A 16,188-nucleotide genomic window follows, 5' to 3' on the forward strand; every position below is an offset into this window, starting at 1 on the left:
CAAACTGGTGGGAAGAACTCTAGCAGGAAATTGACCAAAGCAAAGCTGGTGGGGATTTATGGCACCCAACAGGGAACTAAGAAACTATAGGAACTAAACAAAAGCCCTAAATAATGCTGTGGGTACCACACAGGCCTCTTGGTGTCAGCCCTACAGTACTGCAGCAACCACAGCTGGGAGATACATGGCTTGTCTGTCTTCAGCTCACAGAACAGAGCTAAGTAGTTCCCTACCCCCGCCCCCCCCACACATACCCCAGAAATTTCCACATACAAATGGAGCAAGAGTTCATAAGAAAATGGGACTGATAAAAATCAATATCCAGTACAGCCCAAACCAGGACTAGAATAATGCAACAAATCCACCAAAGAAATGAAATCAACACCCAAGCCAATGATTTCATTATCTTATATCTCCATTTAGCTGTCCTTCCAACTGCAGGGACTTCTTATCCACATGACACCTAGGTCAATGCAGGAGGCTAATATTCTCATCTTTCACAGTTTTGTTTTCTGTGACTTTTTGTCCCCTTTCTTTTTTTCTCACCTTCTGTTTGTTTTTCCTTTCTATATTCCCATATGCATGCCTCTTATTACTACACTTCTAAAGTCCAGAGGCTAGCCGGTTTCATGAAATATGAATACACGGCTTTACCCCCCTTTGTGATATATTGTTAACCAAACACCCAAAGTCTCCATCTTATATCTTTCCTTTGCCACTATTATTCCCACTCCTATGTATGTCCCTTTCCTCAACTTCCCATCCAACAATCTAATATTTAACCACTAGTCTCCCTTTGGTTGCTTATGTCTTTACCTTTCCATTCATGCCCAATACAACTGTTGTATTAGCATACATAGTACTATTGGGTCTCTTTATTCCCTAAACCAATAAGCACTTAACAAATGTCTATTTTGTAGTCACCTGCCACCCTGTTATAAGAGGGGTTTAACTGCTGAATAGGACTTGTTCATACAGACAGCACCCAACCCTCAGGGATAGAGTGTAAATTCAACCTGGCTCCTAGAACACCAGTCTAACAGAGGAAAGCATTACAAGTGCACTGAAACCTGGTCTTTCCTGAACACTTCAAGTCACTCCTATAGATAATACTGGAAATAATACTTTAGACTTAAAAAAATAGAAACACATTGAAGATACTAAGAAAGAAAAAATATGATGCTAAGATACCAGTTAAACAAAATGCAACTAAAAATTCCCCAAACTCTAACAAGAAGCAATATACATTGTCTTGGTTTGAGTCTCCTCCTAATATTACCTCCAGTGAATGATGAGGAGTAACTTCGAATAAAGCTAAAAACACATAGTCATACATGATGGCATATACCTTTAATTCCAGCACGCAAGAGACAGAGATCTCTGTGAGTTTGAGGCCAGTCTGGTCTACATAGTGAGTTACAGGACAGCCAAAGCTACATAATGAGAACCTGTCTCAAAAGAAAGAAAGAAAGAAAGAAAGAAAGAAAGAAAGAAAGAAAGAAAGAAAGATAGGAAGGAAGGAAGGAAGGAAGGCAGAAGAAAAGAAATCATAAAACAACAAAATTCTCACCAATGATCTAACCCAGAAAACACACACACACACACACACACACACACACACACACACACACACACACACACACACACACACACAGACACACCATGGCAACCAGGACAAACTTATCTGCAAAAACTTCCAGTCCTGTAGGCATGGCCCCTGATGACTTACATACAATTACAAATAAAGAATTCAAATAAATATCAAATAACTTACAGAGCACAGAAGTATTTTCTAAGAGACTAAGGAAGGAAAAAATGATGCTAAGACATCGGTTAAACAAAATACAACTAAAAATTTTCCAAACAGGAAAAAAAAACATAAAAATAATGGGAATACACATTGTCTTAGTTAGGGTTTCCATGTTGTAATGAAACATCATGACCAAAGTAACTTAGAGAGCAGGGTGTTTGATTTATCTTACATCTTCCAAGTCAAACTTTCTCACTGAGGGAAGTCAGGGCAGGAACCTGGAGGCAGCACTTGGAGTAATAATGCATACTGGCTTGCTCCCATGGTTTGCTCATTTTGCTTGCTTATACATCTCAGGATCACTTGCCCAGAAGTGGCACCACCCACAGTAAGCTAAGCCCTCCCACATCAATCATTAATCAAGAAATGCCAAACAGAGTTGCCAGTGTCTAAAGGAGGCATTGTCACAATTGATGCTCCTTTTTTTCCAAATGAATCCAGCTTGTGTTGGGTTTACAAAAACAAGTGATGATGCATACCCTTCAATAATAATTCTGAATATTAATGTCTCAATTCCCTAATCAAAAGACACACACTACCAAACTGACTTAGGAAACAGAATCCTTTTGGATGGCTCCAAGAAACACATCTTACCATCAAAGATAAATGTAATATTAGGGTAAAGGGGTAGAAAAGAGCATTCGAAGCAAATAAAAGCAAGCATTACTACTCTACTATATAATAAAATAGACTTCAAATCAAATCTAATCAGAAGATTTAACGAGGGCCACTTCATGTTAATCAATGGCCATATATCAAGAGTAAATTACACACACACACACACACACACACACACACACACACACACACACAAATTGTAATTTATATACCAAACACAGGCTCAGTCAACTTCATAAAGCAAGTACTACTAGATTCAGATTCACAAATTAATTTCCAACACAGTAATAGGGGGCAAATTTAACACCTCATTCTCACCATTAGACAGGTTAACTAGACCAAAAAAAAGAATAAATATTTGATTAATTGATATCATAGATCAAATGGACCTAACAAATATCTAGGGAATATTTCATCTAAACACCAAAGAACACACCTTCTTTTTTTGAAGATTTATTTATTTATTATGAATACAGTGTTCAGCCTGCACCCCAGAAGAGGGCACCAGATCTCATTATAGATGGTTGTGAGCCCCATGTGGTTGCTGGGAATTGAACTCAGGACCTCTGGAGAAGCAGCCAGTGCTCTTAACCTCTGAGCCATCTCTCCAGCCCTGACCACACATTCTTTAAAGAAGCCCACGATACTTTCTTTAAACTAGAGCACATATTAGAACACAAAGCAAATCTGAGTAAATATAAGAAAATTAATAAAGCCCTGTTTGCTAGCTGACAATTGAATAAAGCTAGATATCAGAAGAAATTATTGATAGTATATACAGCCTTTTTAGTATACAAAGGCCAGACAACAAACTCTTGAATGATATAATCAATTCCACTGATGAAATCAAGAAGAAAACCTGAGGATTCTTAGAATTGAATAAAAATGATATACAATATACTCAAATACATGACATATAAGGAAAGTGTAAGAGGGAATTTATTGCTCTAAGTTCCTACACTGAAAACTCAGAGATATCTCTTAATAACAAATTAAGAGATTGTCAATTCTAAGACATTAGAGCAAAAAGACCAATTCTAAAAGCAGTAGACAGAGATAACATGGATTGGAGTAAGAATCAATGAAATAGAAATGAATAAAACAATACAAGGAATAAATAACAAATTAAATAAATAAGCCTTGTTCTTTGAAATGATAAAGATTAGCAAACCCTCACTCAAATTTATCAAAACCAAAAAAGAAAGTGAAGACCCAAATTAACAAAATTAGAGATGAAAAGGGAAATGTTGCAACAGACACTGGGAAAATTCCAAAAAGTGTGAGGATATTAAAACTATATTCCACTAAATTGTAAAATCTAAAAGAAACTGCTCAATATTTAGATGCTTGTGACATATCAAAGTTAAAACAAGCGGAAGTAAATAATTTAAACAGACCTACAGCAAGCACTAACACAGAGATACAAATTAAACATCTCCCAACAAAAACAAAAAGGAAAACCCAAAGCAAGATGGATTCATTGCAGAATTCTACCAGATGTTCAATAAGAGCTAACACTAACGCATCTCATTATATTCCATAAAGTAGAAAAAGAAGAAACACTTCTGACCCGTTTATAAAGCCCTTGCCTCCCTAATAACAAAATCAGATAAAGATACAACAATAGCAAATAACAATAACAAAAGAAATTACAGGTCAATCTCCAAATATGAAAAAAAACTTCAATAAAATACTTGCAAACAAGATTGACTAACACTTCCAAAAGATCATCAACCATGATCAAGGTGAATCAATGCAGGAATCCAGAGATGATTCAACATATGTAAATCAATAAATATAATTGACCACACAAAGGGACTCCAGGGCAGAGTATATCATTTCAAAAGATGCAGAAAGGATCTTTGTCAAAATCTAGAATTCCTTCATAAAAAGAATTCTGTAGCGAGCAGAGATAAAGAGAACATATCTCAATATTATAAAGGCCATATAAATGACAAAATATTAGCTATTGTAATGTCAAATGGACAAAAAACTTGAAACACCCCAACTAAGATTGGGAGCAAGTCACTTTTGACATTGGTCTTCACTCCAGCACTTGGAGTTCGAAATAACTTTCAAAGAAGAGAATAAATGAGACACAAGTAGGAAAAGAAGAAATTGAAGTATTTCTATTTTCTAAAATATAATTCTATGAATAAGAGACCCCCTACTCCTAGAACTGAAAAGCACATTCAGTAAAGTAGCTGGTTGCAAAATTAACAAACCAAAATGAGTAGCTTTCCAATTTACCATAGACAATTGTACTAAGAAAGAAATCACAGAAACAATCCCATGAAAGCAGCCTCAAAAACACCTTTTAAGAAACTTAGTAAACAAACTGAAATATCTGTAGAATGAATGTTTTAGGACACCAAAAGATGCCCTCCTACCAAAAGCAATCTACAAATTCAATAAATCTTACATCAAAATTCCAATATAATTTTCCACAGTTTTTAATTTTAAAATTCAGATGAAAACAGAAGGCCATGAATGACCAAAGCAATCCTACATAATAAAAATACTGCTAGAAGTCCTAACATTAATGATTCCAAATCATATTACAGAGCCATACTACTAAAAACAGCATGGTACTGGAACAAAAAAAAAAAACAGACCTATGGATTGATAGAGTAGAAATGAGAACCTAGATACAAGTCCACATACCAACAGTCACCTGTTGGGTTTTTGTTGTTGTTGTTTTTATAAAGAAGTCAAAGCTATACATTGGAGAAAATACAGAATTTTCAATGAATGATGCTGGATAAACTGGGTATCTACATGTGGAAGAATGAACATTGACCCTTATTTCTCACACTGTCATCTTCTGGCTTCTGTGGACATAAGTCATGTACATAGTACACAGACATACATGCAGGCAAACCACCTGAGATAACTATTCTTGGATGTCAACTTAACTACACCTGGAATTAACTAAAATCCAAGCAGCTGCATACACGTACAAAGGAGTTTTCTTGATCAAATTATTTCAGGTGGAAAGACATCTTTTGAGGTGGAAAAATCCACCTTATATCTGGGCCATACCTTCTGGTAGCAGACGATATACAGAGAAAAGAAAGACAAAGTGCTTGCTTTTTGCCTGTTTGCCTTCATTCTCATTGGCAATTTTAGTTATTCATTGATATTAGAGCCTACTTCTTTAGGATTCTGGGGTGTACTGAAGACCAGCTCATACATCCAGCCTCCTGCACAGAACAATTACTGGATTCTTAGAATTTCTGTTTAAAGACATCTGCTGTCAGGATAGTCAAACCACAACCTGTAAGCCACCCTAATATATCCCATGTATATTCATTCATTCTATCAGAACTGTTTCTCTAAAGAATCCTGACTAATACAACACGCATACACATGAAATAAAAATTAAAAGTGAAATTCAAAGAAAAATGGATGGAACTGGAAAAATTATCCCAAGGGGGGGGAACCCAAACACAGAAAGAGAAATGCCCCATTTATCTCACAGATATGGATCCAGCTTCAAATCTATCAAATTATGTGTTTAACTTGTGCAGCTATAGAAGCCAGAAAACTAGAAAGGCTCTTTGTAAAGGCAAGGAAGCTCTTCATGGAGGGGAGTTATTGTACCCATGTTGTTTGAAGAAAGAAAGGGGAATAATGTTAGGAAAGTTTTAAACAGAGAGGGACAGGAAGATAGGTAAGAGGAGAAGGAAGAAGCAGGTTGACTAACATCAAAAATGTTTAAAGAAGCCATATGGAAACCTAGTATTTTACAAGTATTTTATAAATTCACATATGAGAGTCCAAGAGGGAGAGAGATGGAGGAAGCAAGGGAGGGACAGAAAGAGAAAGAAAAAGACAGACAGACAGACAGACAGACAGACAGACAGACAGACAGACAGACAGAGAGTTTAAGTGCAGTTGCCCAAAATGGGATGTGGGGTAGAGATGTTCTAATAACCATAGGTCACTAAATAGAAAGCCCAGAGTCAGACATGATACATCTCCCTTTGAGCTATTGTTAAGGGGAATCCCAGAGATCCCTAAAACAAGACAGGCTATTGCTACGGACTGCTCTTGATTGCTACTAGAATCTGATATTGCTGAAGATACTGCATGCTTTGACCACAGGACATGGAGAAATCATGATGGCACTGACCTGGAAGCTCCCTTTCTGCTGGCTAGATTCCACAGCACTAGAAGGTGCTATACAGCTTGCAGGGGGAGAGGAACCATCAACATGCTTACTAAGCCACGAACCCTGTGAGCTAAAATAATGATTGACTTTGACAAATATGCATATGGATGAAACAGTCATTTCAATGTTACAGGGTAACCAATCGATTTCTGAGTGGATTTAAGGCCCATTACACAGGAGGAAACAGATGCCTGGTTCCATAAGCCTGATCAAGAACATGCAACTGGGAAGACATGGGTCCTAGGAGAGAACCTACTGTGATTATTTTGCTAAACAGACACAGCATCGAACTGCCTTTTAAATATTTCATGTACATATAGGTTAGTAAGGCTTTCAGTCCTCCTCAGAAAAAAAAATAGCAACCAATAGTGGTTCATACAGCAACTCAAAACTTCTCCAAGTGCAGAGAATGTCTGTGGAGTTTTCAGTTATAAATGGGACACACCCATGAAGTTGAGAAAGGAAGGTGGGGAGATAGAGTTGTCCTCGGAGAGCTGAGAGGTAGATATCAAAACAGTATATACATGTCTGAAATTCTCAAAGAATCGATTAAAAAATATTATACTTACTTTAAAAAGAGGACTGTTGGGGAGATCACTTGGCAATAAAGCAGTGGAGGCTTGTCTACCATGGCAAGGCCGTGGGTTCAATTCCCAGAGGTGGGGGGAGGAGGAGACACAGGAAGAAGAGTAATTTGCATACAAAGGCTGCATATTTTGTGTGGGGAAAAAAAAGCTGGAATGATTGGGGAAATGGCTGAGTCAAGAAAAATGCAGAACTCCTCACTTCTACAGGTTTGGATAAGTAATGAGACCCATGACTCCTCTCTCAGTTCCACTAGGGTCTGGGTGAATAATGATCGCTCAAGACTTTCTTTACTTGGAATCCCTCGCAACTTCTGCTAAAATTTAGCATCTTCTCTCAGTTCTAATCCAAGAATGCAGACAGAAAGATAAATACAAACACACACACACACACACACACACACACACACACACACACACACACACACGCACACACACATTGTTTAATGACAAGTATGGACCGAGGATAAAGCCTTCCCTGCTTTTGAAAGTTGCATGTTCAAAGGATGGGTTAATCACAGTATTTATTAACATACAAGTTGTTAACAAAAACTTAATTAGCATATGTGTAATTTGTGCTGAAATATCATTAGCAAAGAACACTAGCCCCAGAAAGCAGTAGAAACACGTTTCTATACCTATTTTGCCATGCAAACCTATTCCCAAGTCCGCTTATGAGCTAGCTGTCTTCTGTCAGGGCATTTGTCCCATCATGGTATAGTCTATTCATTCGTCACCTGTTGGTCTCTGCTGTGCATGTCTTACATGTCATATATTCCTTAGATAGCACAGATTTTATCAGTTAGAAGAGACCTAGACTTACAAACGGTCCAAGTTCCTTAGAGAACCCATGTTGTCAGTTAGGAAGGGTCAAGGCATATTAACTCCCCAATGTCAAGGCATATTAACTCCCCAATGTCTCACACATCCCTCAGGAACCATGATGAATCATTGTCTTAGAAAGGGCTCCTTTCATTATCAATTGCTCCTGAAGCTCAGATCCTCTATAATGGCATCATTGGCACTTTCCCATACTTCCTTACTACTGTCCCACGGAAAAGGACAGATACGTGTGAGACTCTTGAAGATCTGCCAGGATCTTGCTTCTGTGGGCTTAAGTTTCAGGTACAGAGCCATGAGTTCTCTCTTAGGGGCATTTTAGGGAAACATCATCCTCAAGTCTCCAAGCAGATATAAAATACACAGCCAGTAAGTTTGGTGAGTACTGAACTAAAATATATATTTATCAAGAAAGTAAGGTGAAACCATTCCAGGAAAATAACTTTTTAAGATAAAAATATGCTTCATAAAAATAAATCAAACCAAATAAATGCTCTGGGAGACTCTCAGGAGTCTACACCTAAGGAAGAAGTAAAAATAATCAATAAATCATCCTTAGAAATTATTGGTTCTGGGCATTTACAACAAACAGCTAAGGGAACCAGCCTTGAGGAAGGAGATTCTCATTGGGCCCTATAGTCACACTGGTATTCTTTGGGTTTCTAAAATAAAACTCTAGTGATAATCCTACAGAGTGCAAGGAGAACCCTTCACTGCACAAATCCCTCCTTATGAAAAGTAAGTGGCAGCCATTGAACCAGAAACAGGTTGCATCACAGCTAAACAACCCATACCTGACTGAAGTTGGCTCAGGCTCTCCTGGGAAAGAAACAAGTGAGACAATTTAAGCTCACCTGGAGGGAGGCCTAGAGGCAAAGAACCCTGTGCCTCTGGCTCATTTGCTGTGTTTTAAATCAATACATCCCGTTCTATGGTTCACGGGAAGTTAAGTGGTTTTACTTCTGAATTACAGGCATGGTTAATTGCACTTTGGAGTAGATGGTGTTTATACTGTGTTGGGTCGTTCTTATTTTACAGACCCAGGGATGGCATTTATGCACTGCAAAATGTGCTTACAGCCATGTGCATATGGGCAGCACTAATTGAATTCAGTAGGTTAAATATAATGATGATGCTAATAATGATGATGAAGTTAGAAGGGAGATGTGTTGGGGAGACCCCAGGAGAAATTGGAAGGGGGTTGGAAGTAGATATGATAAAGACACATTGTATACATGCATAAATTTTGCAAAGAATAAAAATATAAAAAAATATTTTTTCTAATTATATGGCTGTGCTGAGTCTGCAGACCCCCACATTTAAGTTCAGTCTCTGCAATCTGAGCTCTGTTGTGGGATGTGAGGGATCTAAGGAAAGATCTTTGAGTCAAAAGAATATAAACTATATATTCCTGTTCCTGTACCTGGAAAATCTACATTTACCATAAGGAAGAGAAAAGTAAATAAAACTCTCTGTAAGCATCAAGAGAGCAGGATATCTGGGGTTTATTTAATAGGTGTCTCCACAACAACTATCCTATTAAATTACAGACAGAGTACAAAGATAATAGAGGAAGGTCTTGCTCAGTGAGTGAATCCCAGAATACTAATGCACAGCGTGATGATGGAGTCAACACATTTGCTTTCTTTGTAGACTATGGAGTCAAAATAACGAGATTGGAAATCTGGCACTACCATTGGTCATAGTATTGAACCTCTATGAGTACCAGTTGTCACACCTGTAAAATGGGTTTGCTGAACTTAATCCTCATAATGAGAGATAGCAATCAGTCACTATGCTGGCTCATTTTATGTCATCTAGACACAAGCTCCAGCTAACTGAGAAGAGAAAAGCCACAATTAAGAAAATACCTCCATAGATTTTGAATTAAATAAGCCTGTGTGTTTGCTTAAGAAATAGAACAAAAAAGAAAAAGAAAGAAAATATATCTATAAGATTGGCCAATAGTCAAGTCTGTGGGTTTGATTATACTGTTTTAACTAATGATAGATGTGGGGGTACCCAGCACACAGGGGTGATACCACCCCTGGTCTAGTGGTCCTGAGTTTATAAGAAAGTAGAGTTTATAAGAAAGTAGAAAGAGTGAGCCATGAGGAGCAAGCCTCCTCTGTGCCTCTGCATGACATCCAGGTTCCTGCCCTGAGTTCGTGTTCTGGCTGCCATCATGATGAACTGTGATGTGGAATGGACTGTAAGCTGAAACAAACCCCTATCTCCCCAAAATTGCTTTTGTTCATGATGCTTTATCACCAAAATAGAAACCCTAACTAAGATAGCCCATAACACACACAATTAAGGTGTTTTGTTTATTTATGCTTTGTTTTTTGTTTGTTTGTTTGTTTCTCAGTGAGTGGAATGGACAGGATAGGCTAGAACTGTTCTTGCAAGATCCAGGAAAATAAGATGGTAATATAGAAAAGCACCAGCCTTGCCTATGTTTTAATTAACCTTGGCTCATTCCGAATCAGATAGACAATTTGCAAAACCCACTGCAAAATGTAAATCCAGGGCCTCTTGTCAAAACTTATTTATTTATTTATTCATTGCTGAGGCCCTTAATTTTTAATTTGTTAAGTTCCTTAATAGACACACAACATGCACATATTTATGAGGTAGTGTGAGAATTCAGTTATGTTCACAAGGAGCCATGATCTGAAAAAAGGTTTTGATGTATAAAACACCTCAAACACTTAGCATTTCTTTATGACTGAAATATTGAAACCCTCTGTACTGGCTACTTTCAACTACTACAATGAATTACTAACTGCTATGGTTATCTCTCTGTGCCTTGGAGCAATAGAGGTTTTTCTTCCTATCCAATAGCATCGCCATACCCACTGGCCATCCCCTCCCTCTTTCCTTCCCCCTGTACTCTTCACAGTCTATAGAAAACACTGCTTCTGTATTGCTCTCATAAAACACTAACAGAAAATAAATTGGGAGAAAAGAGGGTTTACTTGGTTTGCAGTCCATCACTGCAGAAGAAGGACAGGAACCCAAACAAAGCAGGAACCAGAGGCAGGAACTGAAGCAGAGACCACAGGAGAACACATCTTAATTGTTTGCTTTCCATGGCTCACTCAGTTTACTCTCTTCTAAAACCCAGAACCATCTGAGCATTGTCCAGAGTTGGATGGACCCTCCCATGTCAATTTGCCTGCATTGTTGTCAGGCCAATTTTATGGAGTCAATTGAGGTTGCCTCTTGTTACCTGACTACAGTTTGGGTCAGGTTGACTAAAAGTAGTTAACAGTAGAGTATCTGATTCTATGAACTACATTTTTTTTAGCTTCTATATATAAATGAGATTATGTGGTATTTGTCCTACTGTGTCAGACTTGACTTATTTAGTCAAAGGCCTTTCATTTCCTTCCATGTTGTCACAAATACCTGATACAAACTATTTATTTCAAGAATTTCAAGATGGTGATGGTAAAAGATAAGAACCAAACAGAGCCACAGCCATTCCAAGCAGAGAAACATGAGAAAATTTATATTTAAAAAATTAATTAATCTATTTATTTGTTTGTTTTACATCCCAACCACAGTTTCCTCACCATCCTCTCCTCCCAGTCCCTCCCCACCCCCTCTCCTCTGTCCAGTGTCCCCATCCACTCCTCTGTTCCTATTCAGAAAAGGCCAGGCCTCCCATGGATATTGACAGAACAGACAGAACAGTTGATATCCATGTATTAAGCTGGTCAAGGCAAACCAGTATGAGGAATAGGGTCTCAAGACCCAGGAAAAGAGTCAGAGACAGCCCCTGTTCCCATAGTCAGGAGTCCCACAAGAAAACCAAGCTACACAGCTGTCACATATATGCAAAGTGCCTAGATCAGTCCCATGAAGGCTCCCTGGTCATCAGTTCAGTCTCTGTGAGCCCCTATGAGCCCAGGTTAGTTGCTTCTGTAGGTTTTCTTGTGAAGCCCTTGACCCCTCTGGCTCCTACAATCCTTCCTCCCTCTTTTCAGCAGTATTCCCCAATCTCAGCCTAATGTTTGATTGTGGGTTACATCTGCTTCTCCCAGTTGCTGGATAAAGACTGGGGGAGAATGGAAATGGAAACATAAGAGACCAGGTGTGAGATGGGTAAATTATTGAAAGGGACAACTGGAAAAGTGGGGCATTTGGGGTCAGGTAGAAATCTGGTACATGGGAAACTCCCAAGAATCTACAAAGATGATCCCAGCTGAGACTCCTAGCAACTGAGTGTATGTAGCCTAAACTGGCCATCTCCTGTAACCAGGCAAGACTTCTAGTGGAAGAATTGGAATACCAATCCATCCATACAACTTTCAACCTAGAGTGTGCCCTGACTATGGGATGTGCTGGGGTAAGGTTGGCCTGGAGACTATGAGAGAGAGTCCAACCATTTCACATCTAGCCTGACACTCATGCCATGAGAGTGAGCCTATCCCTGACACTGCCTGGAGTGCTGGGACCAGAGGCTGGATAGCCCAGACACATAAGATAAAAAATATACATTTTAACTAATCACATACATAGCAAGCAGAAATAATTCTTATTTGACCAGAGGATTGGAAGTGCCCTAAAACCCAAACACCAAGAAACAGTTCAACAGAAGAGGAGGAGGAAGAAACAGGCAGGAAAGACCAATTATGAATCAGTGGGGGCTGAGTGATTAGTGAGTATATATATATATATATATATATATATATATATATATATATATATATAATGTTTCTTTTATGCATATTTAATGTTTCTTTTATGCTCCCCTCCTTGGGAGCAAAAGTTGAAAAACACAGACTTACATTGTATCTACTCTCTTAAATAAATAATTACCCAGTGAAGATCGCCTGGATTACTATTTCCAACGCCCATGCTCTCCTCATCTGCCAAGTGGAGGGCTCTGTAGCTGCCAGGAAATTGCTCTTAAATGCATAAAACACATAAGAGAATTTTTTAAAAAAATCCCTTACTATTCATTAAGGTATTTTAGGGCCTTGTTAATTCAGATGGGATAATCAGTTGTTGATTAGAAGGTTGTTAAGCATCCTTTGTCAGACGCTGATGGGATGTGAGAAATTACATTTTATATCTACCCAAGAGTCACCTGAACACCATTAGCACTTCATCAGGTAAGATGGTATTTTCTGGGGATAAATTAGCTTGGCTTTTATTCTCCAGTCTTTTCTTTCATCTTCCAAATTTCTTTTCATTGCAAATCATTCCTCATTCTCTTTTGTTTCTCTTGCCCCAGTCAGGTCTGAAGTTCATTGGTAACAAGTCAGTGACACTTATAACCAGGACTCTAGTATTAAAGGGGCATTGTGGACCTGTATGTGGGGCTGTCTGTGTGCATCCATATGTTTGCATGGCTGCGTAAGTATCCGCATGTGAAATAATGTCAGTGATTTTTTCTGTGCTCTTGATTTGGCTTTGCTTTGATTTCACAGTTTGTCTATATCCTCTTACATCCTCAGAAGTTCAGATGCAGGTACTTAGGTTACCAAGAAAGTTCCTCAGCCAGGACTCTGTTTCCTTCCTTGTCATGCTGAGTGACAGAGGGTCACAGAACAACAAAGAGCATGGTGTAAGAAGAACCTGGATTAGAGGTTGGAAAATGTGATTCAGGGGCCTGGTTCTGTTTTCAAAGAGGAAGTCACCATCACTGGTGATCTGTTCTGTATTCTAGCAGGTCATTTCCTCACCCTGACAGTTAGCAATTCATTTTCCCCTTTCTTTAACAACAGAATAGCATTAACATTTACCCTTTGTGTCATATCAAGAAGACTCAGTGATGTATTTCTGTCAAGACAAACAAGTCCCCAGTCTTATATATACAGCTTCTGTTCTGAAACAGAAGATGTGCTACCAAGACTTCAGAGGCAAATTTGCAAGAGAGTCATCTTTCTACTCACGGAACTGTTCCAGATGCTTGGTGCTGTTAGATTCGGGAAAAGCAGTGATAGTCACCAATGGACATGGATTCCCTCCCAGAGTCTGACAGAGACTATCTTGTTGGAAGTAGACTTGCCTGGGATCAATGCTTCTCTCCAGAATTTGAAGGTGAGTCTAGAAAGAACAGAAACAAAGCAAGCATGCATAGTATTAATAGTTATCTAATACCTCAAATATGAAAATATCTTACATTCACTAAATCTTGCAGTTTTCAGAAGTGCCTATGCTTACCTAATCTGTCTGATGTATACAGAGCAATGAATGATGAGAGGCTGTAGTTAGGAGGTTAGTGAGGCTAAACAGACAGCATCATTCCTGTACATACCTGCATAACAGATTTGTTTGCAGGTTGCACTATAAGTAAGAAAGCAAGGACATAAAATGTCCTTCCCATCACTGCAGTGTGATTACTGTGAAGACAGAGAAAACCCAGAGCACTGGAGACCATGAAAACATGGGTCCCAGCAGCATAGAATATTGCAGGTCCAGGCGTTAATAGAAAAGCTATGAATATCTTGAAAGAAAAGAAAAAAACAGCTTACCTATGGGATGCTAAGTTAACAGGAAACTGACCAATGACAACTGAATTTTCCTAAGATGTTTCCAAATTTAAGTGCTAGTTGAAAGTACAACATTACACAAAAGATGGTAAAGCCATTGAAACAAGGACACCTAGTTAATAACCTTTAAGGCTTCTGATATTCTTACTAGCCAAAACAAGGGGACTAGTTATAAACATGCTAGAGATGCCTTGTGACTCTCATCTTGTTACAGTGACTTCAAAAACCAGACAGGGCACAGACAGCCCCACTGCAGCACAGGAGATTGGTGGACAAGCATAAGCCAACTTCAGGTAGGTATGAACAGAGAGAAGATACAACCTACCTTTTCCCTTGATGTTTGTGCCTGCTAGGTAAATTGCATGCGCGCGCATGCACACACACACACACACACACACACACACACACACACACACACACAGAGAGAGAGAGAGAGAGAGAGAGAGAGAGAGAGAGAGAGAGAGAGAGAGAGAGAGGAGAGGGAGGGAGGGAGGGAGGGAGAGAGTTTATATATTATTTAAGATTATATATTTAAGATTAATTTATGAATATATTGTGGCAGGGTGTAGTATAGAGAAAGTGTTTATACATGGGCAGAATTATGTCCCCCAAATACACATGCTCTCACCTATAGAATATATGACTAATTAATCTTAAATGGGCACAGAGGATATAAGATGAGGATTTCCATGAGACAGGAGTCTATCCTGCCTTATCCTTTTTGGGTCAATATAAGTATAAGTGATGAAAAGCAAAGACTCTTTCCTGGCTGCTGAGAACCAATGAAAACTCAGCCTGCTATCCCAGCATGGAAGATAAAGAATTGCACAATCAACAAAGGCACACAGGAAGCTTCTAGAAGCTAAAGAAGGCAAAAAAATGACCCCTTTAGGCTTCAAAAGGAGACACATTCTAATACACTGGTCTTTGCCCAAACAGATCTATGTCAAACCTCTAATTTATTTTTTTAATTCTTGTTTAAACCACTAAGTTTGTGACAAATTGCTACAGCAGAAACAGAAAATAAATATAACAAAAAAAAACAAGGAAAAATAATGTTCTAAATTAACTTTAAGGAAAAATAATGTTCTAAATTAACTTTAAGGAAAAATATAAGAAATACTTATATTTAAGACCTGTGGGGAAAAAATGTGCTGAGGAACAAAGAGAACCACATAATTCTGTAGATTTTCTTCTATGCTCAAGAGAATATGGAAATTTACCTGAAATGGAGCCTCGAGGCTCACATTTGAAAACTCAACACTCAGGAGGCAAAGAGGAAGAAGGCTGAGTTTGAGGCCAGCCTTGGCTGCCTAGTGAGCTCAAGGCTAGCTTGGCCTACAGGGAGGCTGCATGGCAAAAAACAAACAAATAAAACAAATCTGAGAGATCTGTGGAGGAAGTGGAGGAGGAGAAAAGAGGAATAGGAAAGAGGAAAGAAGGGAGAAAAGGCATTAGAGAAGGGAAAGGAAGGGGAAAGGAGACAAACAAAGATAAGAAGGAGATGAAAATGAAGAAAAAGAAAATTTGACCTGGAGTCACAGGCTCCTTGAAACTGATAAACAAAATCACCCACCCCTTAGAGCTTACTTGCCTTACAGTCCATGAATCCAAAACAACCATGCCATAATCCTTACCTCTACCCACTCTCATCCC

General features: G+C 38.6%; 1 protein-coding gene across 1 annotated transcript in view; it reads right to left on the reverse strand.

Annotated features, from left to right (window-relative positions):
* Agbl1 (ATP/GTP binding protein like 1) overlaps positions 1 to 16,188 on the reverse strand; it is a 744,973-nt gene that overhangs the window by 601,374 nt on the left and 127,411 nt on the right. The window contains exon 17 of the mRNA XM_035441643.1: positions 13,933 to 14,086. Within this exon, the coding sequence (XP_035297534.1) occupies positions 13,933 to 14,086 (154 nt within the window). The remainder of the gene's footprint in view (positions 1 to 13,932; positions 14,087 to 16,188) is intronic.

The sequence above is a fragment of the Cricetulus griseus genome, chromosome 3, assembly GCF_003668045.3.
Source record: "Cricetulus griseus strain 17A/GY chromosome 3, alternate assembly CriGri-PICRH-1.0, whole genome shotgun sequence".
NCBI lineage: Eukaryota > Metazoa > Chordata > Mammalia > Rodentia > Cricetidae > Cricetulus > Cricetulus griseus.